Source organism: Sus scrofa, chromosome 3, assembly GCF_000003025.6.
Source record: "Sus scrofa isolate TJ Tabasco breed Duroc chromosome 3, Sscrofa11.1, whole genome shotgun sequence".
Lineage (NCBI taxonomy): Eukaryota > Metazoa > Chordata > Mammalia > Artiodactyla > Suidae > Sus > Sus scrofa.
The window spans coordinates 1115414-1139897 of record NC_010445.4 but is presented as its reverse complement, the minus strand read 5'-3'; the positions used below and the strand labels follow the sequence as shown (position 1 = coordinate 1139897).

Genomic DNA, 24484 nt, shown 5'->3' with positions numbered 1-24484 from the left:
ACCCACGAGAAACGACTCAACTTTGAATAAGATGGGGAAAATCTACGATGTTTTTACCTGGAACTGCTCCCACCTTCCCACTCCCACCTCAGCTGGTGCATCGTCCTAATAGCACAGTGCCGGGAAGGCCACGAAACCTAGAAGCTTCACTGCCAGAGGGAGAGCTGCTTCAGCGCAGAAGGCACAAAACTCAGGCCCGGCAGCAATGATGTCTATGAAAAGGAGTGATCTCAGTGGAAACTGAAAGAGGAAAAGCCAGGGATGCCACCAGGCTGAGCCTGTGATCCCAGCTGGGGCCGCAACAGACCAGGGACTGGCTGGCAGTGTGACAGAGAAAGACACAAAGTGTGACAGTCACAAAGGTGCTTGATAAGCTTTCTGCATCCACCCGGCTGATAGGGAGCACATATTGGGGAGAGCAGAGAAAGCCCAAGAAATTCACACATCCTGGGCCTCCTGAGAGCCCGCGGCCATGTGCAGATGAGACACAAGAGTGTCTGGCAGAGAGGAAAAGCCAGGGCAGACCTGAAAAGTGCCTGGTCTTTGAATGCGTTCCTAAACCCCCAGGCAGATTCATCAACAGAGAATGGAAGCTGGCACAACCTCCGAACAATCACTGAGTGACCACTAAGCCAAGCAGACGCAGAGATGATCGTGAGGGAGCTAGAGTTTAAGATAAAAGCAGAGATTTTTATTTTAAAGGTAAACCAAGCAGAGACATCAATGGTCACACATCAGGAGATGATAAACGATTTCAAAGTTTTAGGCCAGGCAACATACTCAATAACCCAACAAAAACCAAGCAACAGTAACAACTCTCGGGGGGGGGGGGGGATCAGAATCCAGAGGTGCTACCATATGTTATCCAAAAAGCCTATTTTCAATGCAAAATTGTAAGATATGCAAAGGAGCAAGAAAAGGCATCTCATAGTCGAAATAAGAAGCAGTCAATAAAAACTGTCACTGAATGTCAAAAGATGTTGCATATAGCAGACAAATATTTCAAAGCAGCAATCATAAATCTGCGTTTTTAAAAAAGCAAAAGACAATCATGTTTAAAGATCAAAGGAACATATGATGACAATGATTCAAAAATAGCCTCCATGAAGAGAAAGAAATTACTGAACAAAGTTTTAGAATTCAAAAGTGTAATAACCAGAGTTCCTGCCATGGTGCAGTGGGTTAAGAATCCAGTTGCTGGGAGTTCCCGTCGTGGCGCAGTGGTTAACGAATCCGACTAGGAACCATGAGGTTGCGGGTTCGGTCCCTGCCCTTGCTCAGTGGGTTAACGATCCAGTGTTGCCGTGAGCTGTGGTGTAGGTTGCAGACATGGCTCTCATCCCGTGTTGCTATGGCTCTGGCGTAGGCCAGTGGCTACAGCTCCGATTTGACCCCTAGCCTGGGAACCTCCATATGCCACAGGAGTGGCCCAAGAAATGGCAAAAAGACAAAAAAAAAAAAAAAAAAAAGGAAAAGTAAAATAAAATAAAAAATAAACAAACAAACAAAAAAAAGAATCCAGTTGCAGTGGCTCAACCTGCAGAGGCACGGGTTCGATCCCCAGCCTGGTGCAATGGATTAAAGGATCTGGCACCATGCACCGATGGTATGGGTTACAGCTGTGGCTCAGATTCAACCCCTGGCCAGGGAAGTTCCATATGCCTGCAGCTATAAAATGAAAAAAAGTATAATAACTGAAGTGAAAAATCCCTGAAGGGCTCAACACTCAATTCAAGATGGCAGAAGAAAGAACTAGTGAACCTAAAGATAGATCAAAATAAAGTATCCAATCTAAAAACAGAGAAAATCTGGCAATCCCACCCCTGGGCATCTATCCAGAGAAAACTTCCTTTAGAGAGAAAGGATACTTTCTCTCAAAAAGATACTTGTACCTCAATGTTCATGCAGCACTATATACAATAGCCAAGACGTGGAAGCAACCTGAATGTCCACTGACAGAGAAGTAGATAAAGAAGATATGGTACATATATACCATGGAGTATTACTCAGCCATAAAAAAGAATGAAATGATGGCATCTGCAGCAGCATGGATGGACCTAGAAGGTATCGTGCTAAGTGAAGCTAGGCAGACAGTGAAACACCAACATCATATGCTATCACTTAATACGTAGAATTTTTAAAAAGGACACAATGAACTTATTTGCAGAATAGAAACAGATTCACAAGCTTGGAAAAACTTATGGTTACCAAAGGAGGCAGCTTGGGGGGGAGGGATGGACTGAGGGTTGAGACAGAAATGAGACTAAAACTAGGTTGTGATGATGGTGGGCCAACTATAAACATAATAAAATTCACTGAATTAAAAAAATTAATAAAAACAGAGAAAAAAAAAAGAGTTCCTGTTGTGTCGCAGTGGAAACCAATCCAACTAGGAACCATGAGGTTGCAGGTTTGATCTCTGGCCTTGCTCAGTGGGTTAAGGATCTGGCGTTGCCGTGAGCTGTGGGGTAGGTCGCAGACAGTGGCTGTGGTGTAAGCCGGTGGCTACAGCTCTGATTCGACCCCTAGCCTGGGAACCTCCATATGCCACTGGAAGTGGCCCTAGAAAAGGCAAAAAGACAAAAATAGGCAGACAGACAGACAGACAGAGACAGATAGACAGACAGATAGAGAGAGAAAAACAGAGAAAAAGGAGTTCCCATTGTGGCAGTGGAAAGGGGTCCAACTAGGAACCATGAGGTTGTGGGTTTGATCCCTGGCCTCGCTGAGTGGGTTAAGGAGCCAGTATTGCTGTGGGCTGTAGTGTAGGTCGCAGATGCTGCTCAGATCCTGTGTTGCTGTGGCTCTGGCGGAAGCCGGTGGCTACAGCTCCAATTGGTTCCCTAGCTTGGGAACTTCCATATGCCACGGGTGCGGCCCTAGAAAAGACCAAAAAAAAAAAAAAAAAAAAAGAGAGAGAGAGAGAAAATAGAAAAGGAAAATGATGTGAGCCTCAGATATCTGTGGGACAACACCAAGGGCACCAACATCCAGGCGATGGAAGTCTCCTCCCTTCAAGAAAAGAGATGAGAAATTAATAAGAAAATATTCCAAGAAATAAAAGCTAAAATCTCCCCAAATTTGATGGAAAACAGTAAACCTGACAAATGCAGGATCAATAAACCTCAAGCAAGATGAAAAGCAAAAAACCACACCTAAACACATCATAATCAAACCACCGAGAGACAAAGAGAAAAGCGAAAGGAGATTCGGCGCCTGCAAGATGAAAGCCCCGCGATCAACGGCTGGGGTCTCATCGGAAACTGTGGAGGTGAGACGGCAGTGGAAGGGCGCAGTCAACGCGCGCCAGGAGAGGAGTGCCCACGGAGCACTCCAGAGCCCACGAAACCATCCTTCAGAAACAAAGGCGGATGGAAGACACCCACAGACAAAGACCAAGAGAATCTGGGGCTAGCAGACTGGGCGTAGAAGAACTGCTGAAAGGAAGTCACGTCTGATGGTCATTCAAACCCGCAGAAAGCACTGAAAAGCACCAGAAACAGTAAAAGTGTGGACGAATATAAAAGACTCTACAAATGCATCATTTTCTCTTTCCTCCCCTTACCTTCTTTTGTAAATATGAGACTACATAAAGCAGGCATTTTAACACTGTATTGAGATAACTATTCCGTGTATACATTGATGTACTATATATAACAATAATAGCACAAAAAGGGGAGAAGGAAATGGAGCTATAATGGAGTAAAGTTTCCATATTTCATCATAATTAGGGTAATCCGAAATCATTTATATTAAGCTGCAGATGCACAGTGTAATCCCCCAGAGCAACAACTAAGAAAACAAGGCAAAAAAATCAAGTTTAAAAAAATCAACAGAGGAACTCAAATAGTTTATCGAAAGTACTTCTTTACCAGCAAGGGAGAAATGGGAAAAAGATGAAATGTAAATAAACGACTAAGAAAATGGCAACCCTATCGGATCAAAAATTGCATTACACATCAAGGGACTAAATGGCCAATCCGAAGGCAGAGGTTGTCAGCCTGGATGAAAAGAACGCGGTCCAGCCACATGTTGCCCCGAAGAGACACATTTGCATTCAAACGTACAGCTACGTTTAAAGTTAAAGGATGGAAAAATACATGCAAACTGTATCAGAACCAGAATGGGTAAATGAACATCAGACCAGAGACTTTAAGATAAGACATGCATCAAACGCAGAGAGGGACTTTTCATAATTACACAGGTCAATTCCTCAGAAAGAGATGACCGTTATAAATTACCACGTCCGTAACAAAAGGACCCCAAACCACGGGAAGCAGAGATTGCCTAAACTGGAAGGAGAAACGGACAATTCAAGACTAGTTGGTGGTTTCAGTTCTCCACTTCCAACAACAGAGAGCGCGAGACCGAAAGCCAGCAACAGACAACGCGAATGACGCCGTCGCCAACTGGACCTAAGTGACACTTGCAGAACACACACTCCACAAACACACAAGGCACCGTCTTCGGACAGACCGTATTCCAGGCGGTAAGACAAAGTTCATCAATTTTATCTTATTTGTTATTTTTTTATAGAATGACTTTTTTTCCATTAATAGCTGGTTTACAGTGTTTCTACTGTACAGCCTCGTGACCCAGTTACACACACATGTACACGTTCTTTCTTCTCACATTCTCTTGCTCCATCATAAGTGACCGTAGTTCCCAGGGCTACACAGCAGGATCTCACTGCTCATCCATTCCAAAGACAACAGTCTGCATCTATGAACCCCAAGCTCCCCCTCCATCGCACTCCCTCCCCCTCCCCCTTGGCAACCACAAGGCTATTCTCCAAGTCCATGAGTTTCTTTTCTGTGGAAAGGTTCGTTTGTGCCGTATATTAGATTCCAGACATAAGTGATAACGTATGGTATTTGTCTTTCTCTTTCTGACTTACTTCACTCAGTATGAGTCTCTAGTTCCATCCGCGTTGCTGCAAATGGCATTATTTTGTTCTTTTTTATGGCTGAGTAGTATTCCATTGTGTACATGTACCACATATTCCTAATCCAATCACCTGTCAATGGACATTTGGGTTGTTTCCATGTCTTGGCTATTGTGACTAGCGCTGCAATTTCATCAATTTTAAATGAAAAACATAGGAAGTCCAGTAAAAGACAAATGTCCTAGGATACTGCTTATGTATGGAATCCAAAGAAAAAGGTTACAAAGGAACATATTTGCAGAAAAGAAACATATCTACAGACTGTGAAAACAAGCTTATGGTTACCAAAGGGGACAGGTCGGGGGTGGGGGGAATAGACTCTGGGCTTGGGACTGGCACATGCGCACTGTGGTGCAGGCCTGACAGGCCAACCGGGACCTGCTGTGTAACACGGGGTCTGTGTAACCCACTATTCTGTGATCATCTATATGGGAAAGAATCTGAAAAAGTTATAGATGTGTGTCACTGAGTCACAGCGTTTTACGGAAGACATTATCACAACATCGTAAATCAACTACACTTCAGTAAAACTTTAAAAAATGGGAAAACAAGAAAAATTCTCCAATCGCAATGGAAGTGAACTTGAAATCCACAAAAGAAATAAATCTGAGGAGTTCCCGTCGTGGCGCAGTGGTTAACGAATCTGACTAGGAACCATGAGGTTGCGGGTTCGGTCCCTGCCCTTGCTCAGTGGGTTAAGGATCCGGCGTTGCCGTGAGCTGTGGTGTAGGTTGCAGACGCGGCTCGGATCCCGCGTTGCTGTGGCTCTGGCGTAGGCCGGTGGCTACAGCTCCGATTCAACCCCTAGCCTGGGAACCTCCATATGCCGCGGGAGCGGCCCAAGAAATAGCAACAACAACAACAAAGACAAAAAAAAAAAAAAAAAGAAATAAATCTGAGACGTCTCCAAATACCTGGAAAGTAAACAAGAGTTTTAAAGAGCCCACGAGTCAAAGAAATCACAAAGGAAATCAGAAAATGTCTCTAATTAAATGAAAATAAAACGGAACATATCTAAATCTATGAGATGCTGCTAAAGCAGGGTTTAGACTGAAAGTAATAGCTTTCAATGCGTATCGGGGTGAAGAAGAATCTTGGCGTTCCTGTTGTGGCTCAGCAGTTGTGAACCCAACGAGTACCCATGAGGATGCCGGTTCGATCCCTGGCCTCCTCACCCACTGCATTAAGGATCCAGTGTTTCCACGAGCTATGCTGTAGGTTGCAGATGTGGCTAGGATCTGGCACTGCTGTGGCTGTGGTGTAGACAGGCAGCTGTAGCTCCAATTGGGCCCCTAGCCTGGGGGCTTCCATATGCCACACATGCAACCATAAAAAGCAAAAAAGCAAAAAAAAAAAAAAAAAGAAGAAAAACAACTGAAGAAAAATCTCAATAACCTAAGCTTCCACCTTAAGAAACTAGAAAAAGCCAAAGCAAGTAGCATAAATAATGAAAATCAAAACCATTGATGAAAAATAGAGAAAAATCAATGAAAACAAAATTCAGTTATTTGCAAAGATTAACGAAATTGATAAACCTTTAGCTAGACTGACCATGAAAAAAGAGATAAGATGCAAGTTACCAAAATCAGTTTTTTTGTTTGTTTGTTTTGTTTTTTGTCTTTTTGCTATTTCTTTGGGCCGCTCCCACGGCATATGGAGGTTCCCAGGCTAGGGGTCGAATTGGAGCTGTAGCCACCGGCCTACGCCAGAGCCACAGCAACGTGGGATCTGAGCCGTGTCTGCCACCTACACCACAGCTCACGGCAACGCCGGATCCTTAACCCACTGAGCAAGGGCAGGGACCGAACCCGCAACCTCATGGTTCCTAGTCGGATTCATTAACCACTGCGCCATGACGGGAACTCCCAAAATCAGTTATTGTTAGAAAGAAAACAGCACTACCAATCCTACAGAAATCAAAGGGAGTATAAGGGAAATTATGAACAACTTTATGCCAACGAGTTCTACAACTTAGATGAAATGGACAAATTCCTAGAAAGACACAAATTAATTTTTTTTTTTTTTTTGTCTTTGTAGGGCTACACCTGTGGCATACGGAGGTTCCCAGGCTAGGGATCAAATCGGAGCTGCAGTTGCTGGCCTACACCACAGCCACAGCAACACCAGATCCAAGCTGTGTCTGTGACCTACACTGCAGCTCACGGCAATGCTGCATCCTTAACCCATGGAGTGAGGCCAGGGATCGAACCCGCATCCTCATGGATACTAGGTGGGTTCATTACCATTGAGCCACGACAGGAACTCCCAAGACACAAATTAACAAGACTGATTCAAGAAGAAATAGAAAATCTGAATAAACTTATAGCCATTTCTTAAAAATGAATGGTAATTGAAAATATTCCCACAAAGAAAAAGCCCAAGCCCAGCTGGCTTTAGCATTAAATTCTGTCAAATATATATTTTTTTTTTTTACATCATACTGAACCTTCACAAACACTTTCAGAAAAAAAGGTCAGGAGAAAAACTACCCCCCAACTGGCTCTATTAGACCTGTATTTTCCCGGACTGTAAAGCCAGCCAAAGACGGCATAAGGAAATAAGAGACCGACGCGTCTCATGAACACGGGAGGAAAAATCCTCCACAAAACAGCAGCAAACCAAACCTAGCGACAAATGAAAAAAACGGGACAGGTGGCGTTCACCCCAGGAATGCAAGGCTAGTTTAAGCATCTGAAGTCAACTGAAGTCATGCTACTGAGATAAAAGGACAAAAGCCACATGAACATTTTAGTGGATGCGGAAAAAGCATCTAACCAATCCGACCCTCACTCGTGATAAAAAGGCTCAGCGAACCGGGAGTCTGAGGGAGCTTCTCAAGCTGAGAAAGAGCATCCACGCACGCCTTGGCTAACTTCACACCGACCAGTGAAAGACTGAGTGCGCTTCCCCTAAGACCAGCGCGGCAGCACCTCTGCCACTTCGCACTATTCTGGAGGTTCCAGACAGCACAGTAAGGCAAGAAAGATAATACAAGGTATCCAGTTTGCAAAGCCAAATGGGAGCTCCTGTTGTGACTCAGCAGATGAAGAACCCGACGTAGTGTCCCTGAGGATTCAGGTTCGATCCCTGGCCTCGCTCACTGGGTGACGGACCCAGGATTGCTGCAAGCTATGGCACAGGTCACAAACGTGGTTCAGATCCAGTGTTGCTGTGGCTGTGGGCTAGGCCTGCAGCTGCAGCTCCGAATCAACCCCTGGCCGGGGAACGTCCCTATGCCTAGGTGAGCCATTAAAAAAAAAAAAAGGAAGATGCAGAACTCTCTGTGGTTGCAGATGAAAATCCTACAGAATCCACACACGTCTACTGGAACTAGCTAAAAATTAAATTCAGCAAGGTCACAGGATAAAAGATCAATGTACAAAACTCAACTTGGTTCCAATGGACTAGCAGCGAACAATCTGACAATGAACTTAAAATCACACCATTCACAAGGGCATGGAGAAAACTCAGGAATACATTTAACAAAAGAAATATTCCCCGCCAAGACTTGCACACTGAAAATGACCCCCAAACTGCCTAGAGAAAATAAAGATTAATTTAATGGAGAGACATTCCATGTTCATGAATTGGAAGATGGTAGTTCCAAACGGATCTATAAATTAAATAGAAGCCTACAAAATCCCTGCAAGTTTTTTTTGTTGAAACTGACAAGGACTTAGAATAGCCAAAAAGTATTTTTTAAAAGAAAAAAGAATTCAGAGGATTTACACTACCTACTTCCTTTTTTTTTTTTTTTTTAGGCGTCTTTTTGCCTTTTCTAGGGCTGCTCCCGTGGCATATGGAGGTTCCCAGGCTAGGGGTCCAATCGGAGCTGTAGACACCGGCCTACCCCACAGCCATAGCCACGCAGGATCTGAGCCACATCTGCAACCTACACCACAGCTCACAGCAATGCCAGATCCTTAACCCACGGAGCGAGGCCAGGGATCGAACCCACCACCTCATGGTTCCTAGTTGCATTCGTTAACCTCTGCGCCACAACGGGAACTCCACTACCTACTTTCTAAATGTTCCACAAAGCTCCAATAATCAAGACAGGCCAAAGAACAGATACACACATCAGTGGAAAAGAAATGAGAATCCCAAAACAAACCCTTACATTTCTGATCCTAAGAAAATTTGATGCAGAAAAAGATACTGTCTTCAAAAAATGGTGCTGAACAATTAGAAACACACGCACACAAAAATGAACTTACCCCGATATACAGCATTCACAAATGTTCATTTTATTTTTGCTCTTTAGGGTCGCGCCCACAGCATATGGAAGTTCCCAGGCGAGGGGCTGAATCAGAGCTGCAGCTGCCAGCCCACACCACAGCCGCAGCAACGTGGGAGGCAAGCCACGTCTGCGACCTACACCCCAGCTCACGGCAACACCGGATCCTTAACCCACGGAGCAAGGCCAGGGATCGAACCCACATCCTCATGGATCCTAGTCGGATATGTTTCCACTGTGCCACAACGGGAACAAATGTTAACTTTAGGCCACAGACTTAAATACAGGAGCTCAAACAATACACTCCTCGAAGAAAACCCAGCGGAAAACCATCGTGACCTTGGGTGAGGCAAAGAATTCTTAACTTCAACCCTAAAAATATGATTCATCAAAGAAAAAATTGATAAATCTAACTTCATTATAAGTTCATTATAACTCTGGTGCTCCAAAAGACACATGAAGAAAAAGACAAGGCAGAGACTGGAATACGGTATTTGCAAATCATACTTCTGATCAAGGACTTATATCCAGAATGCAGAAAGAACTCTCATGATAATTTTGAGTGAAATTCAATAAGACAAATAAACCCATTAAAACAGGCAAAAGATTTGAACAGACATTTTATCAAGGCAGAAATATGAATGCCTGATGAGCCCATGGAAAAAAAAGTCCAACTTCACGGTCGTTAGGAAAATGCAAATTAAAACCGCTGTGAGATACCGCTGCACACCCACCCGAACATCTGCCATAAAAAAGCCCAGCGTTAGCACGGGCTGCGGGCTGTGGAGCCGAATCCACCACAGCCCCGCAGCAGGGAGCATCCACGGGCCCACGACGCACAAAACACGGAGCACCACCCCTGGAAACGAAGCACGAACACCACACGCCGCAGGGCGCGTGCACTTGCAAAGCGCTGTGCGGCGACACAGGACCACACCCATGGGACTCCGACACGAAAGGTCCAGAAAAGAAAACCCAGAGAGCCTGAGCGCAGATGGGTGCCCGGGAGAGTGAGGGCCGCCCGCCCGGGGACGGGAGGCCAGGGAACCGTTCCTGAAATGTTCCAAAACTCGCTTGTGGCCGTGGCCCCGCACGTCTATACACCTGCAGGAGCCCCCGAGGGGTCCCTTCCCAATGGCAAGGAAACGTGGTTACGACGTCACAGCACCCCCAAAAAGCTGGGGACAGCAAAGGGCCAACAGGCCAAGACTCTGAACATGCAGCCCGGGGGCTCCTCGGGTCGCCGCCTTCCTAGGCCACAGTCTTGTTCCAACAACAAGAACCAGCCCCCAAGGCCATCAGCGGCGAAACCCAGTGAATCCCTCCAGCATTCTAAACACACTGCAGCCCAACCGGGCTGCCAAGCCACCTGAAAATGCTGAAGGACCTCTGTGTCCTCTGCCTGACATGAGGCGTCGGAGCAGAGAATTCCAAGGCCACGGATTTCACTCCAAACAGGACCCCCCCCACGGCCACGATCTTGGGGTACCTTCCCCACACACACAGATCCCTGCTCGGGAATGGAGAGGGAGCAGCCTGGACCCATGAGCCCCTCACCCTCCACCCAGCTAGGGGGGCTCCTTCCCCGGCCCCACCTCCTGGAGGCCCTGGACCCTCTGCCATCAATAGCCAGATCCTCGTTCTGCCTCCACTCGCAGGCTCAGCTCGCCCATCTATAAAATGGGCAGGGGGGCTGCTGGGGGGGGGGGCAGGGTGAGGGGCCAGAGACAGGCTGTTGTGGGTTCTGGCATCTGGGAGCTGTGAGCCTGGGTCTAGGCACCTGTCTGAGCCTCAGTCTCCTCTCTGTGAAATGGGCACAGGACCGGGCAGGGTGTGCTTCATGGAGGCGCTGAGCTCTGTGGTCCCGGGAGTCCTCCCGAGGCCAGGGCTGTGGCGGGCAGGAGAGGAGCCGAGGGGGCGTCTGGCAGAGGGGCTGAGGAAGCCAGAGCGCTGGGGCCCAGTGCCCAGGGGGTGGGTCCTGCCCCCCCCCAGCCCGCCAGCCTCAGTGTCCCCCGCTGGACGGATGGAGCTGCAACAGCCCTGCAGCTCTGATTGTGGAGCTCTGCCTGTACCATCTTCCCACCCGGTAACACATCTCCCATCTCTGTCCCCAAGACACGGGAGTTTTCTCCTTGAACTTAGAACTTCCGGACATTTTCCCGGGGGGAGGTGGGAGATGCAAGGGGGTCTGGCCTGAAAGGACCCGAATTTGGATCTTACCACCTTCCCGCCACGGCCCCAGGAGGATCCGGGCTTCCCAATGGCCACTGCCTGACGCAGAAGCCAACGCCGGAGGACCTGCGAGCCCCTCAAGGTGTGGCCCCAGCCCGGGGAGGTGGGGGGGCACTGCGGTTCCACCGTCTATACTCAGGAGACACCCTGCGCCACCAGGAGAGGGAGCAGATTCCACGCCCGCCCCCCAGGAGAAAGAGCAGCACGGCTTCCCTGTGTGTCAGCATGTAGGGGACACGCAGGACTCGTGCCTGTTGGAGCGCTGGCAGGGACTCCAGGGGACAGGCCGGTGTGCGGAGGTGCGTCCAGAGGGTTGGCGTGCAGGGTACAGGACACCGAAGAGGGGTTGGCACACCTGGGCCCCATGAAAGCTCCTGGGCGTGTTCGTGCATGCACTTGTGTGATGTGTGCTCCGCAGGCACACGTGTGTGTCAGAGGCTGCATCTGTGCATCCACACACAGGTATGTGGTGGCAGGGACAGGGGAGGTGTGCACGTGCATGCGCCTACCAGGGCGGGGGTGTGACAGCCACCCGTCCTCAGGGCACAGGTGCAGCTGCCTGGGCTGGGGTGTCTCAGCCCCAACCTGCGTGGATCAGGCCAGGTGGCAGTGCTGGATTTCTGGGGAGCTGTGTTTCTAAGAAGCTATCTCTGGCGAATCCCGTCCTTCCGACCTAGCGTGTTCCTGCTCTGCGGGGACACAGTCACGAGGAGACCAAAATAAGCGCAATGTGTGTCAGATGGCAAACATCTCAGAGGCCGGAGTCCCATCCCTGCCCTGGCCTCTCGCCCGGGACGCGGGGACCGGCCAGCTCCCGGCCCACGCGGGGGCCACCGGGAGCCCTGGGAGCGCTCCACACCCCGTGGTTGTGTAACCTTGGTCGGCTCTACCAAACTCACACACACAGAAAAGCAGACCAGCTCAGTTCCCAGAACTGAAACCCCAGACCGGAGTCTGGGAGCAAAACGCCCCGCCATCGGGCGTGGTCACCAATGGAGACCACATCCGCTGTCGGCCCAGGTCCTCGAGAGGTGCAGGGGCAGTGCCCCCGGGGGGGCATGGACACACACACGTGAGAGCACACGCAGGCACACACAGCCCACGCCCCCCACACAGACACACACCCTGGCTGAGACTCGCGCCTCTGAAAGGAGCGACGCGCTGGCCGCCTGCAAAAGCAGCAGCACTTTCCGCCGGCACCCCAGGGCCCGGCGCCAAATCCTCCCGAATCGCACCCGTCCATTTCGTGGGAGGGGTTCCTCTCCCCCAGAAAGACAGCTCTGCCCTGCCGACGGGCATCGCCAAACAGCAGGATTTGGTGCACACGATCTCATCCGCTACACAAACGCATCCCTCGTTTCGCCGCGGACGTAAGTGGGAAAATGGGCTTTGCTTTACAGGGTATTTTTCTCTCTGGAACGCTGCTCCAGTTCTCAAGGCAATGTCAAAACAGATGTTGCTGCCTCTCTGTCTCCCCATCGCCAGCGTCGCCAGCCCAGTCCGGGCTGCCCCGTCCCCCAGACACCGGCGGAGGCTCCTAACTGGGAGGCTCATTCCCGCAACCGCCCCTGGAATCCCTTTCTCCCTTCCAGCCGGAGGCACCTTCCAAACATGTGAGCACCCGCCTCTGCTTCCCGCTGACCTCGTACACCCGGTGGCCCCACGCAGGCCTTGCCCCCCCCCACACACACACCAGGCTTGCCACTGCCCCAGGGCCTTTGCATTTGCTGAGCTTTGCCAAGCTTCCTCTCCCTGCCTCCTGGCACAGCAGGTGCAAAGGGACCCGAGGGCCACGCCTGTGCAGCCAGAGGAAGCAGGGCCATAGGCCTGAGCCAGGGCCCCAGGGGGTAAAACAAGAAGACCCGGGGAGTCTCTGAGCATCAGTGACAGCTCCGCCTTTTACAGAACAGGTATCAACAATTCAGACTCACCACCCTGGCCAACTGCCCCAGGCCTCCCTTTACCAAGGAGGAGAGGTGAATGGATCCAGCCCACTGCCTGGGTCTGCTGACCGGGGACCCGGTGCCCCAAGCCCTGGACTCTGCCCTCAGCCCCAGCGCCCCGGGAGGGTGTGTGCTTTAGACCCATTTGACAGATGAGAACACCGAGGCACAGGTGGAGAGGTGGCCCACCCTCAGCTCACGTGGCCGGCGAGAGGCAGAGCAGACACTAGGCTACCCCTGACCTGCAGCTGGCCCCTTCCAGAAATTTCTGCAGGGCTATCAGAGGGAGGGAGACACCTCAGTGGGGATGGCGCAGGCCCAGTTCAAGCTCAGGAATCACAACCCCAAGGTCCCCCGCCCTCGAGCCTCCAGGGCGGCGTGGAAGCCTGGGGTGGAGAGGGCAGCCCTGGTGGCCTTGCTTCCCTCCCAGCGGGTCCTCCGTGCGACGACTTGTCAGCTCGGGGCCAGCAGCACCTCCCAGCCGTGCGCTCTGCGAGCCTTCCCCCCACAGCACCCACTGTAGGCAAGAAGGGTCCAGAAAGCCCCCTGCCAGGCAGGGCTCCTGGGCATCCCCAGGCCAGCGTGCGGGAAGGCAGGTGCACGGCTGCCTGAGTCTGTGTCTCGTTTATGCGACGACAGGGAGCCGAGAAGTAAGCGGTGCCTGAGTTGGGTCCTGCTGAGATTTAACATCAGGACCTTCCGGCGTCGCCGTGGGCTGTGGTGTGGGTCACACATGTGGCTCGGATCCCCTGTGGCTGCGGCTGTGGCGTAGGCTGGCAGCTGCCTCTCCGATTCGACCCCCAGCCTGGGAACCTCCATATGCTGTGGGTGCAGCCCTAAAAGGACAAAAAAATTGGAAAATTAAACAACTAAAACCAGGATCTGTCCGTAAACCCCAGGGAGGCTCAGGCTGTCAATCATCGCCCAAGGTGCCCACCCTGCCACATGTCTTGGGGACAGACCCTGGGCCCTCTGTTACTCTGTGCATCTCTCTAGTGCGGCTGGACAGCTCCCCACACAGCTGGTGCTTCGCAAATGCTTCATCCATGTCCCAGAAGGCCCTTCCGTGGGAACGGCCACTGGAGGGGTGGACGGCAAGAATGGGTGCTCCTGGGGCGCCGGTAAGGGGGGAGTGGACCCAAGTGGGCCCCGGGGCAACAGGGTGAAGCGTGGCACACCCACTGCCTGCACAACCTCCCTGCAGGCTGGAGAGCTGTGGGCCGGGCTTCTGGAGCCCCATCTGCTAGGCCAGGGGGGCCTGAAAAGACCCTCTGCTCCCTCCAAGGTGGGGCAGGAAATACGGGGCAGGGACGGAGCACAGGAGCGGGGCTGAGCCTGTGATGCCGACGTGCTGCCACTGTGCCACCCCGGCCTCAGTGTCCCCATCTGCCAAACAGAGGGATTGACTCAGAGGGTCCACCAAGTTCAGCGACCCCAGAGGGACGGCCAGGAGGAGCTGCTGGACAGTCCCAGGCTGTGCGTCTCTCTCTCTCGCCCCTGCTCCCCTGAGGGTCCTTTACTCCGGCAGCTCCCAGATCATCGAAATGCTTACAGGCCCAGCAGCCCCCTCCTCCGGGAGTGCCCACAGCCCCCCCAAAGGAGGAGCTGGGGGGCAGGAGAACCCTGCGAGGCAGGCTGTCCATAAAATCGTAGAGACCAAGGCTCAAGATCAGGATGAGAAGGGAGGTGCTTCAGAGACTCAGGGGCTCCCCGTGTGGAGCAGCCAGGCGTTGTGGGCGGAGGGGAAGGGCCATCACCAGAGGCCGGGCTGCCGGCGGGGCCACGCTCAGTGCTCAGACACAGGCCGCCTCCACGACTCGCTGTCCCACGGCTCTTCCCAGCCCCGGGGGCCTAGAGCAGGGAGCCAAGGTGCTGCCCACGCTCCACCCTCCTGAGGGGGCTGCCAGGCCCTTCTGGGGCCCCCACTGTCCTCGGCCCCCGTTTTAGCTCTGTCTCCAAGCCCCAGGCAGCCCGGGCCTCGCACCCAGGAGGATCCCAGCCTCGGCTTCACGACTCTCCTGCCGTGTGACCTTAGGCGGAGCTGGACCCTCCTGGGAGACGGGGCCAGACAGGCTGACCTCCACCAGGACGAACGGAGCCCGAGTACGTGTGCGCCCCTGCTGTCCGTCTCCCACGCCAGACACCCGCCCCATCACAGCCGGGGCCTCGTCGGCATCTCACGCCCAGACCCCAGCGGAGTCCGGCAGGCCCTCGACGTGCCTGCTGAACAACCACCAGGGCTCTCCATCTCCGATGGCCAGGAGCTCAGCTCCCGTCCCTGTGGCTGCTGGGCCCCCAGGGGGCTCCCCAAGCCCTGCCCTCCCTGGAACAGCTCAGCAGAGCCAGGCATCAACCGGCTTCAGGCAGAGAGAGGGCGAGCCGACAGTCCACAGCCGCCACCCCACTTCCTGCTCAGCTCCGGGGTCTCCCACAGACACAGGGTACCCGGAGGTGGGGAGGGGGCAGGGAGCAGGTGTCCCCAGCAGCCAAGGCCGGCCTGCCCTGCTCAGATTACCAGACCTGAACCAACACGCAGGGGTGCCGGAGCCCTGCCACTCACTGTGCGTCCCTGGACAGCAGCCTGACCCCCTCCGGCCTCAGTCTCCCCATCCGCACAGTGGGTGCTAGGTGGACGCCACCCAAGTCCCTTGCACATCAGGGCTCCACCATCAGCCACCCCAGCAGGGACCTGCTCAGGGCCGGGCAACACCTGAGCTGCTGTTGGAAGAAACTGGAATCCCACAGGAGACAGAAAGGGAAAGGCAATGTGGGGGGCTGGGGGGGGAGCAATGACAAATGTATCCGATGTCCGGGCAACGCCACCATCTGCTCCAGGTTCACGCCTGGAAATTTATGGCCCCGTCACCCGGCCCTGGAGATCTATGGCCTGCCTGTCACTCACTGGCATCTTTCATCTGGCGCCCGCCCTCCGTGGGTATTATCCACCACCCGCGGCATCCACGGGGGCTGCCTGTTTGTTTCCTGCGGAGAAATATGAACACCCAGGGCCATGCACCTCTGCTCGTAAATTTCTCCCAGTGCTACGTGTCCTCGGTGACAGGGCCCTCTGCTAACGGGGTCTGGCTCTCGGTGGGGGAGCGGCTGCAGGGTAGGGGTGGGGGCTCTGACCCAGGGGATCGGAGGAGGAGTTTCCTGAGTGTTTAGAGAAATCCCACTGCAGTTGGGAGCTGGTGCGTGTGTGTGTCTTGGAGACACGCACGGAGGTGGGACCCAGGCAGCCGCTCTCATGCTACCCCGCTGAGATCCAGGTCGCTGCCACCATCTTGGCCCCACGAGCTCTCCTCTCCTGGAGCAGGTGACGCTGACAAGGAGACATTTCCAATCAAACCCCCAGGGTCCAAGCCGGCCCTAACTTCTGGGAACCCCAGAAGCTGTTCCTGGGGGTGGGGGAAGAGTTGGGGGCAGCCTCTGCCCGGCTCAGGTAAGTGGTGCCTGTGGATGAACCACGGAGGCCTCCTCCCCTGGCCCAGGGAGGGGGGCCCACACCCCCTGCCCCACGTCTGCCAGGTCTCAGGATAACCCAGTTAGGACTGCTGTCTCATCCTGAATGACCCGCAGGCAGTGGGCCGGGGGTGGGGGGCACAGGGGGCTGCTGGCAGGAGAGGGTCGGGCTGGTGGGGTGGTGGAAGGGCAGGACCCCCAATCTTCTGATCCAGAGACCCAAAGGCCTTCTGCTCACTGGAAGGTGTTCAGCCCTCCCTTACTGAGTACCCAGGAAAGACACACCAAAGGGCTGGGGTCCTGGCCCGCCACCCCCCCGCCCCCAAACCAGAGGGATGGTGGACCTTCGTCCCCACCCCCTCCCGACAGCCAGGGCCGTCTGGAATTTGTCCCTCTGTTTCCGAGTGTGTCTCCTCTTCTGATGACACGGGTCGCAGACTTGGGATCAGACTTGGGATGGGGTTCGGGTGTGCCCCCAAGGTTCATAAGACTAAAAGGTGAAGGCTGGCAGGATCCAGGGCAGGGGAGGGCAGGGGCTGGCTGGCGGGAGGGATGACAGTGTCTGTGGCTCCGACGGCTGCCTTCCTCTGGGGCTGGGGCCTCACTGGAGAGGCCCCGAGAGAGAGACAAGAGTGGGGGATGGCTGCCTTTCTACCTAGCCCCCCCCCACCAGCCCTGGAAAGCTCCTGCCCCCAAGGCTGCTGGGAGCTCCCATCTTGGGAAAGCTTTCAGCCCAGCCCCCGCCCAGGAAGAGAGCAAGGCAGACCCAGCTGCGCCCAGGCAGGAAGAGCCAACCAGGGACACCTGAGGCTCTGCCGCGGAGGGGGGGAGTGCAAACCTGAATGGAGGACCCCCACCCCAGCCCTGGAGGAGAAGCCTCCAGGGGCCCTGCCTGGGCTAAGCCTTCCCTGTGGTGTTCCTTCATTAAAGCACACATTACCGCTGCACCCCCATTTTACAGAGGTGGAAACTGAGGCTCTAGCGGTTACCTGGCCCAAGGTCACGCACCTGAGGCCTGGAAGAGTCTGATTTTGACGCCAGAGATTGTCGGTCGGCGTTGAGGGGGAACACCTGCAGGGGGCCCCCCTCGGAATAACGAGCAGGTGATCTGGCTTTTTTCAGGGTGGAAGGGGGACCCCTGTCTTCAGAGGCGGGTTGGGGCAAGGAGGTTCAGCACCCCTCCCCCAAGTGATGACGAGGAGAACGGGTCCGCGGTGGGGGGAGGGACGGAGACCATCCGCCAGGCTCCGAGCAAAGGCCGCCGCCCCACCCCCACGCCAGGGGTTTGGCTCCCCCCACGCGGAGGGCAGCCCCCCCAACGGGCAGGGCAGCCCCTCCGCCGAGTGCCGCGGGACCGTCCCGAGGGCCGAGCCGGGAGGTGCGCAACGTCGAGAGGCGCAGCAGAAGTGCAGGGACGGCGGTTCGGGCACAGACCGGGGTCAGGGACCCTGGGCTGGAGAGGTTTTGGGGAAGGGCAAGGACCGCGCCGGGTCGAGCGCAGGAAGCGCTGGGCGACGGTGGGATTCGGCCGGCCAAGGGGGCAGAAGAGGGGAGAGAGGCGCTGGGGAAGGGACAGGTCCTAGCGACAAGGAGTTTGCCAAGGGGCTGGGGCGCTCCGGGGGCGGCAGCGGGACCCCGACCCAGGACCCCGCTCTGCCCCGCTGAGCCGAGCGCCCGCGCCGCCGCCGCCGCCAAGTTCCTCTAACTTTGCCCGCTGCGCTCGGAGGGCGCGCTGGGCCAGGGGCGCACGAGGGGCCGGGGGCGCAGGGAGAGCGCGCGGGGGCGCGAGGTGCGGAGCCCCGCGCGAGGCCCCGGGGAGTGGCCGGACTCCTGCGCCCCTGGGCTCGGCCCCGGCCCCGCCTGGACTCGGGCTCCTCCGGCTCCGCGGGCTCCGCGCTTACCTGCTTGTCTGGCCGCCGTTCCGGGGCTGCGCCCGCCGCCGCCGCCGCCGCCGCTGCCGCCGCCGTCCTTCAAGCTCTAACTTCGCTCCGGGGATTGAAATTCCTCCCCAGCTTCGCCCATCGATCCGCGCGCCGCCCCGCCCCTTGCCTCGCGGGCAGGGGGGCCGGTGCTCGCGCCTCCCCGGCGCGCCCCCCCTCCCCGCGCGCTCCCTCCCACCCCCTCTTCCTCCCGCTCGAGTCCGGCTCCGAGTCTCGCGCCCTCCCCCTCTCCCCTCCTTCCAGAAGCCCCGCCGCACGCCCGGCCTCCTCGCAGCCTCGCTCCTTCCCTCCGGCCGCCGAGCAGAGGGGGAGGGGGAGGGCAGCGGGAGGGGGAGGTACTAGAAAGCGCTGGAGGGTGGCCTCTGCGCCCCTCTCCCGCCCTTCCACCCACATCCAAGTGGGGGCGGGGGCAGCGCGCAGCAGCTGCGGCCTGGAAGGGCCGCCCACGACCCCCTACTCTTTAAGCAAAGCCCAGGCGTTCTCAGGACCCGGGTCGGCCCGTCGGTCCGGCCCACCTCGGAGAAGGCAGGGATCCAGGGGCTGAGAGCTGGGGGGCGGGATGGGGGGACAGGTAGGGCCGGCACCCTCTCCCCAGCCCTGGCGCCCCCCCTCCCTTCCTTCACTCCCCCCAACCTCCGGGAAGACTCGGGGTGGGGGGGGCTCTCGCACACGGTTCCCGATTAGTTTGACCCTCACAACCTGCGTGTGTGGAAGCCCCCCTTTCCGCAAGTGACGGACGAGGAGACAGCCCCCCTTTCCGCAAGTGACAAGCGAGTCCCTAGAAGCCCGGAGGCCCACGCCACCCCACACGGTCGGCCCGCGGCAGAGCCCGAGGGGCAGCCTCCCCCGGGGCCTGAGCCTCCCCGCCCCTCCGGACTCCCTAAGGGGGCCGGGCAGGCCCGGCACTGCCCGCGCCAGGGTCGCTTGTGTCCCCGCGCAGCCTGGCCCGTCCCCGTCCCCGTCGGCGCCCGCGCCCCCTCCCGGCTTCCTGTCCCCCGCCTGCCTGATTCCCGGCCTCAGTACCCCCGGCACGCTCTCCGCTCCCCGCCAGCAGCTGGGCAATTCACCGAGCATACAAAAGAGTTGACTCAATTCAGAGGCAGCAAATCAAGATAAATCCTATAGTGTGTGGGGCCCCAGAGGGAATGTGAATGAAAGCCCGCAGCACAAGCGGCTCCTATAGGGCCTGGCAAGTCCCCTCCCCCAGCACCACCTGGGCGCTCGAGGTTGGCCAGGAAGTGGGGAGGGGTCTCTAAGCTGCCCTCCCCCTGCCAGGTGGGAAACTGGGAATTGAGCGCTTGGGGGCCCCTCCCGCCTGGCCGGTGGGGCTCCTTTGGAGGTGGGCGCAGAGCCTTAAAAGGGGTGCTAGGACCAAAGCCAGCGTGCCCCGAGGTTTTACAGGAGTTCTGGGGAGAAAACTATCGCAGTCCCCGGGTCGGGGTGAGGCAGCGGGAAGAAGGCAGGTGGACCACAAGGGGTACCTGGGCTGTAGCCTTTCTCCTCGGGCTGCCCCCTACCTGGACCCTTGGTCCAGCGGGCACGGGCCCATCACCAGATAGATGCTGCAAGCCTCAGATGTGCCAGGCCTGGGGACCAGGGGAGGAGGGGTGGTGAGAGGGCTCCCTCTCCTCCCTGCTGTCTAAGAGGCCCTCCCCAGCTGCTGCCCGGACTGGGGGAAGCTGGTTCTCTGCCAGAGGCGACACTGGTCCCTCCTGGAAAGTCTGAGAAATCAACCCTCTAGCCCCTGGCCTTGCTGGAGGAAGAGGATGCTCGTTGGGGAGCCCAGGCCCTGTGGGCACGCTTTCCTAGGCAAGCCCCTGCCAGAGGTGACTGGCTCCTCTTTCTAGCTGGTTCCCCCAGGTCCGCGCTGGCCAAGCAGCTCAGGCTCAGGAAGGATGGGGTTGCCTTGGGATGGCCCTGCCGATAGGGACGTGCCAGGGCCTGCCCAGAGGTACATCAACACCTCCTGCTACACCCCAGGCCCAGGGGCTACCAGCCCATTTCTTGGGTGTGCAAGCCCAGGCCAGAGGCCTGAAAGCAACCTTGACCCGCACTGCCCCACTCCTCCACCCCCCCCACCCCCCACCCCCCCCCCGCACCAGGCAAGTACCCTGGCTGCCCAGAGTCAGGGCTGTGCCAGGAGGGGCTCAGGGGCCAACTGGAGGGGCAGAGTTGGTCCAGGAACCCAAGGATCCATCAGCTGGTTTTGCAGAGAGCACATCACAGAGTTGCGGGCACAGGGGACTGGAGGCGGGGCGAAGGCGGGGCTCTCGCGGCTCGGAATCCTGGCCCCCGAGACCCCCACCCCAAGCAGAGGCTGCGCTGTAGGACTGCAACCTTGTCCCCTCGGTCTCAGCTGGGTCGCCCCTCCCCCCAGGCCGCGCCAATTGGCGGCCTGCGTGTAAGTCATTAATTCTGTTACAGAGACGCCGGGCGCCGCCGCGAGGACAGCTGTCATGGACTCAACACGGCTGCTCCACGCCCCCTACCGCACCCCCAGACCCAGAGCAGGGGAAAGGACGCTGCTTCTCGCTCACCAAGGCTCTCTGATCGCCGGAGCACGCGCGCGCTGGAGGGCGTCAGGGTCTGGCAGTGACAGAGGGGGCGGGGTCCGTGGCCAGCCCTGGGGACAAAGCCCCCGAAGCTGCTTGCGCGCGTGGTTCTGCGGACGGAAAGATGAGAACAAGCTCTCCGTCTCCCAGGTCCCCCAAATCTTCAAATCCACTCACGGGGAGCGCTGAGCTTTAGGGTGGGTGGAGTGGGAGGAGAAAACGGAACCCTCCTGGGCCTTCGGGGTGCGAAGGCTCCGCTGGAAGGGGGGCCACGGGGACACTGCCTCCTGCCGGCACGTGCGGCTGTGGCTTCACCTCAAAACCCTTTCAGGGGCTTCGCGGGTCCCCTCTACTCTCCACGACCCCGTAGGCGGCTCCTGGAGACCACTGCACCCCCACTGCCCCTCAGACGGAGCGATGCTGACCCGCTGGCGGGGCGGGTGAATGGGCCGCGCGTCACGGCGGGGGCGGGGGGGGGGGTCTGCTCACTGCCGGCAGTCTGGCCCCAGGGACCCCACTCCCACCTAGCGGAGGAGGACTCAGCTGCGGACCGAGCTGGAATCCAGTGAGTCGGGGGGCGGGGGTCACAGGCCACATCATGCAGTTTGGGAAGAGAAAAAGTTGAGGGGGGGGACCCCCCCAAGACTGGAGAGGAAAGAATGGGAGGAGAGCAGGGGGTGTGGGGGGAACAGCGACAGGATAAGGACCATGAGAGCTGGGGAGGGAACCAGCTCCCAGCCTGGGGTCCCACTACACCCCGCAGCCAAGCCCAGCGGCTTCCCCGGCAGAGAGAGGTTCGGGTCATAGTCGCCCGTTAATAGCCTGGAGCCGGGTCCTTCTCGGGAGCTTGCCAGCTGCGGGCAGAGCCGAACGACCGGACTTGGGGCGGGGGGGGGGGTGTCCTGTAACACCCCCTCCAAGGGCTCCAGCGGCGGGGGGGCGGAGCAATGCTCCCTCCGAGCGGACTGTGCCAAGGCTAGGCACCCCAGTCCGCTCCTTGCCCGACCTCGGCTACAAGATGGGGTTCCAGCTGGGGGGGCAGTCTCCGCGACAACGTGGCGCGCCCCGGCTACCGCTGCTCGCTCGCAGGTTAGACCACCTCCAACTCCGCTCCTTGCCTATCCCGCCCTTCGTGCTCACAGAGCTCAGAAAGTTTCGGGGTCCCCTCGGCGCCTCCTAGCCCAAGGGGTCCGGAGTCCCGGCCCTTCGGGCCGCGGCGTCGGGGAGGGAAGTTTGGCCGGCCGGGGCTCGGCGACTGCTAACTTCGGGTGCGCCCGCCTCGGAACCCGGGAGCAGGGGGCGTCCAGGAACCGCGGACCCAGCGCGCCACAACCAGAGCCCCACAGGCGGGGAGAGTCGGCCCCGGCGCGGACGCTCAGGGCAGGGCGCGGGGACAGGAGCGGCCAGGGCTGCGAATGCCTCTGGGGACCCCGCGCCGCCCCCACTGCCGCCGGGGAGAGCATCTTCCTCTCCTCCCCCAGGGGCGGGCACCCGCTGGCCCTGCAGCTGCGGTGGAAGGGACCCCCGAACCGCAGCCCCCTCCGCTACAAGCCCCTTCCTACCTGGGCAGGAATGTGGGCCTGGGGCTAGAGGCACGGTCACGGGCGAGCGGAGCGCGCGCGCCCAGGTCCCCGGAGCGCGGCGGCGGCGGCAGCGGCGGCTTCCCCTCCTTCCTCCTGCTCTTCCTCCTCCGGCCTCGCTGGCTCCAGACAGTTCTCCTCCCCCTCGCGCCCTGCCCGCCCCTCCCGGAGCCCGCCCGGCTGGGCTCGGCCTGCGACGGGAAGAGGAGCGGAGCTGGCGGGGGCCCGGCTGCGGCGCTCACTGCGTCAAGCGCCGGGCGAGAGCGGGGCGGCGGCGGAGACAGCGCGCTGGGAGCCGAAGGCCGGCCGGGCGGGCGGAAGAGCGGCAGCTCCGGCTCGGGCTCGGGCTCCGGCTCCGGCGCGGGCGAGGTGGTGGCGGCCGCGGCCGCGCGGAGGTTGTAGCACATTCTTTCCCTGCGAGATCGAAGGTTTCGTGGAGGAGCCTGAGCGGGGAGGGCTGGAGGAGGGGCGGGGGACGCGGGCGGGGGCGGCCGGAGGCGCGGGCGGCGGCGGTGTGGCTCCTGCACGTCGGTGGACTGGGGGTGTCCGGAGGGTGACACGGGAGGGGAAATTAGAGCATGCTGGGGGGCGGCGTGGGGAGCCCAGAGGCATCCTCGCCTCTTCCTTCTTGCTCCCTCTGGGCGCCCCTGCCCCCGCCCCAGGCCACTGTTGGAGCAGAAGCCCCCGAAGGTCTAGGAGTCCGGACACTTGGTGGCGATGGGAGCTGGGCACCTGGGGGAGAGCTGTGCACGCGCGTGCGGGCACAGTCGTGTGTACACACACCCGGGAACCGCGTGGAAGTTGACCCGAAGTCAAACCCTATGTGGGCGCGCGCGTCCGCGAGTGCAATTGCACGGCACGCAGGGGCGCGCGTTTCCGGGATCAGGAGGGCCCTGCACGTGCGGGGGTGGGAGCGACAGGGTGGTGGCGCCCTCCAGGACTTGCCCTCCCCTAGATCGCCAACACCCCCAACACTCTAGACCTCCCACTGCTCGCCGCGATCTCCCTAGGGGGAGGGGGAGGGTTGTGGGCTCCGCCAGGCTCCTTCCGATGCCCCGGAAGGTTCGGTTTAGCGGATTTTCCTCCCACCGACCCCTCCTCACCCCTTCCCTTTCATTCGCCTCTCGAATCCCCGGGGGGTCTGCAATCGCTCGGTCGGCCTCTAAACTGGATTCTAAAGCCACAGCCCTCTTGTCGCCCCGAGCCCGCACCCGCAGCGGCCACACCGCCTCCCGGGGCGGCTCCCACTTCCCACCGCCACTGCCCAGCCTGCGGCTTGCGCGTTGGGTGAAAATTCCAAACCAGGCTCAAGAGCGCCCCCGCCCGGCCCGGCCCGGCCTGCGCGCCGCTTCCCGAGCCTCGGTGTTGGAGCTGCTAAGCTGGGACCTGGGCAGGCGCAGGCGCGACCCTCCCGCTACGGCCGGGTGAGCAGCGCCGGTCCCCACGTCCTGCCCGAGCCCGAGAAGGGGGACAGAGGTGGCGGGGTCGACCTGCGAGCGCGCAACGAAGGGCAAGAGGCGGTTGGGGAGCCAGAGGCGCCCCTCCCAGAGTCCACACCAGAACAGGCGTGGGAGTGGCACCAAAGGCGGCCCC

General features: G+C 57.7%; 2 protein-coding genes across 6 annotated transcripts in view; one reads left to right on the top strand and one right to left on the bottom strand.

Moving 5' to 3' along the window:
- Positions 1 to 19846, top strand: part of LOC110260071 (collagen alpha-1(III) chain-like) — a 59399-nt gene extending 39553 nt beyond the window's left edge. Inside the window, exons 6-13 of the mRNA XM_021087963.1 lie at positions 11425 to 11517; positions 11574 to 11713; positions 13320 to 13390; positions 14886 to 15226; positions 15305 to 15798; positions 16397 to 16466; positions 18464 to 19094; positions 19645 to 19846. Of these exons, the coding sequence (XP_020943622.1) occupies positions 11425 to 11517; positions 11574 to 11713; positions 13320 to 13390; positions 14886 to 15226; positions 15305 to 15798; positions 16397 to 16466; positions 18464 to 19094; positions 19645 to 19846 (2042 nt within the window). The remainder of the gene's footprint in view (positions 1 to 11424; positions 11518 to 11573; positions 11714 to 13319; positions 13391 to 14885; positions 15227 to 15304; positions 15799 to 16396; positions 16467 to 18463; positions 19095 to 19644) is intronic.
- Positions 1 to 23355, bottom strand: part of ELFN1 (extracellular leucine rich repeat and fibronectin type III domain containing 1) — a 74934-nt gene extending 51579 nt beyond the window's left edge. For 4 of the 5 annotated variants that reach the window (XM_021085968.1, XM_021085967.1, XM_021085969.1 and 1 more), the window contains exon 1: positions 18721 to 20813. The gene's annotated coding sequence lies outside the window, so the exon portion shown is untranslated. Of the gene's footprint in view, positions 1 to 18720; positions 20814 to 22873 lie in introns of those variants that run through there. The other variant, XM_021085970.1, reaches the window with a different exon arrangement.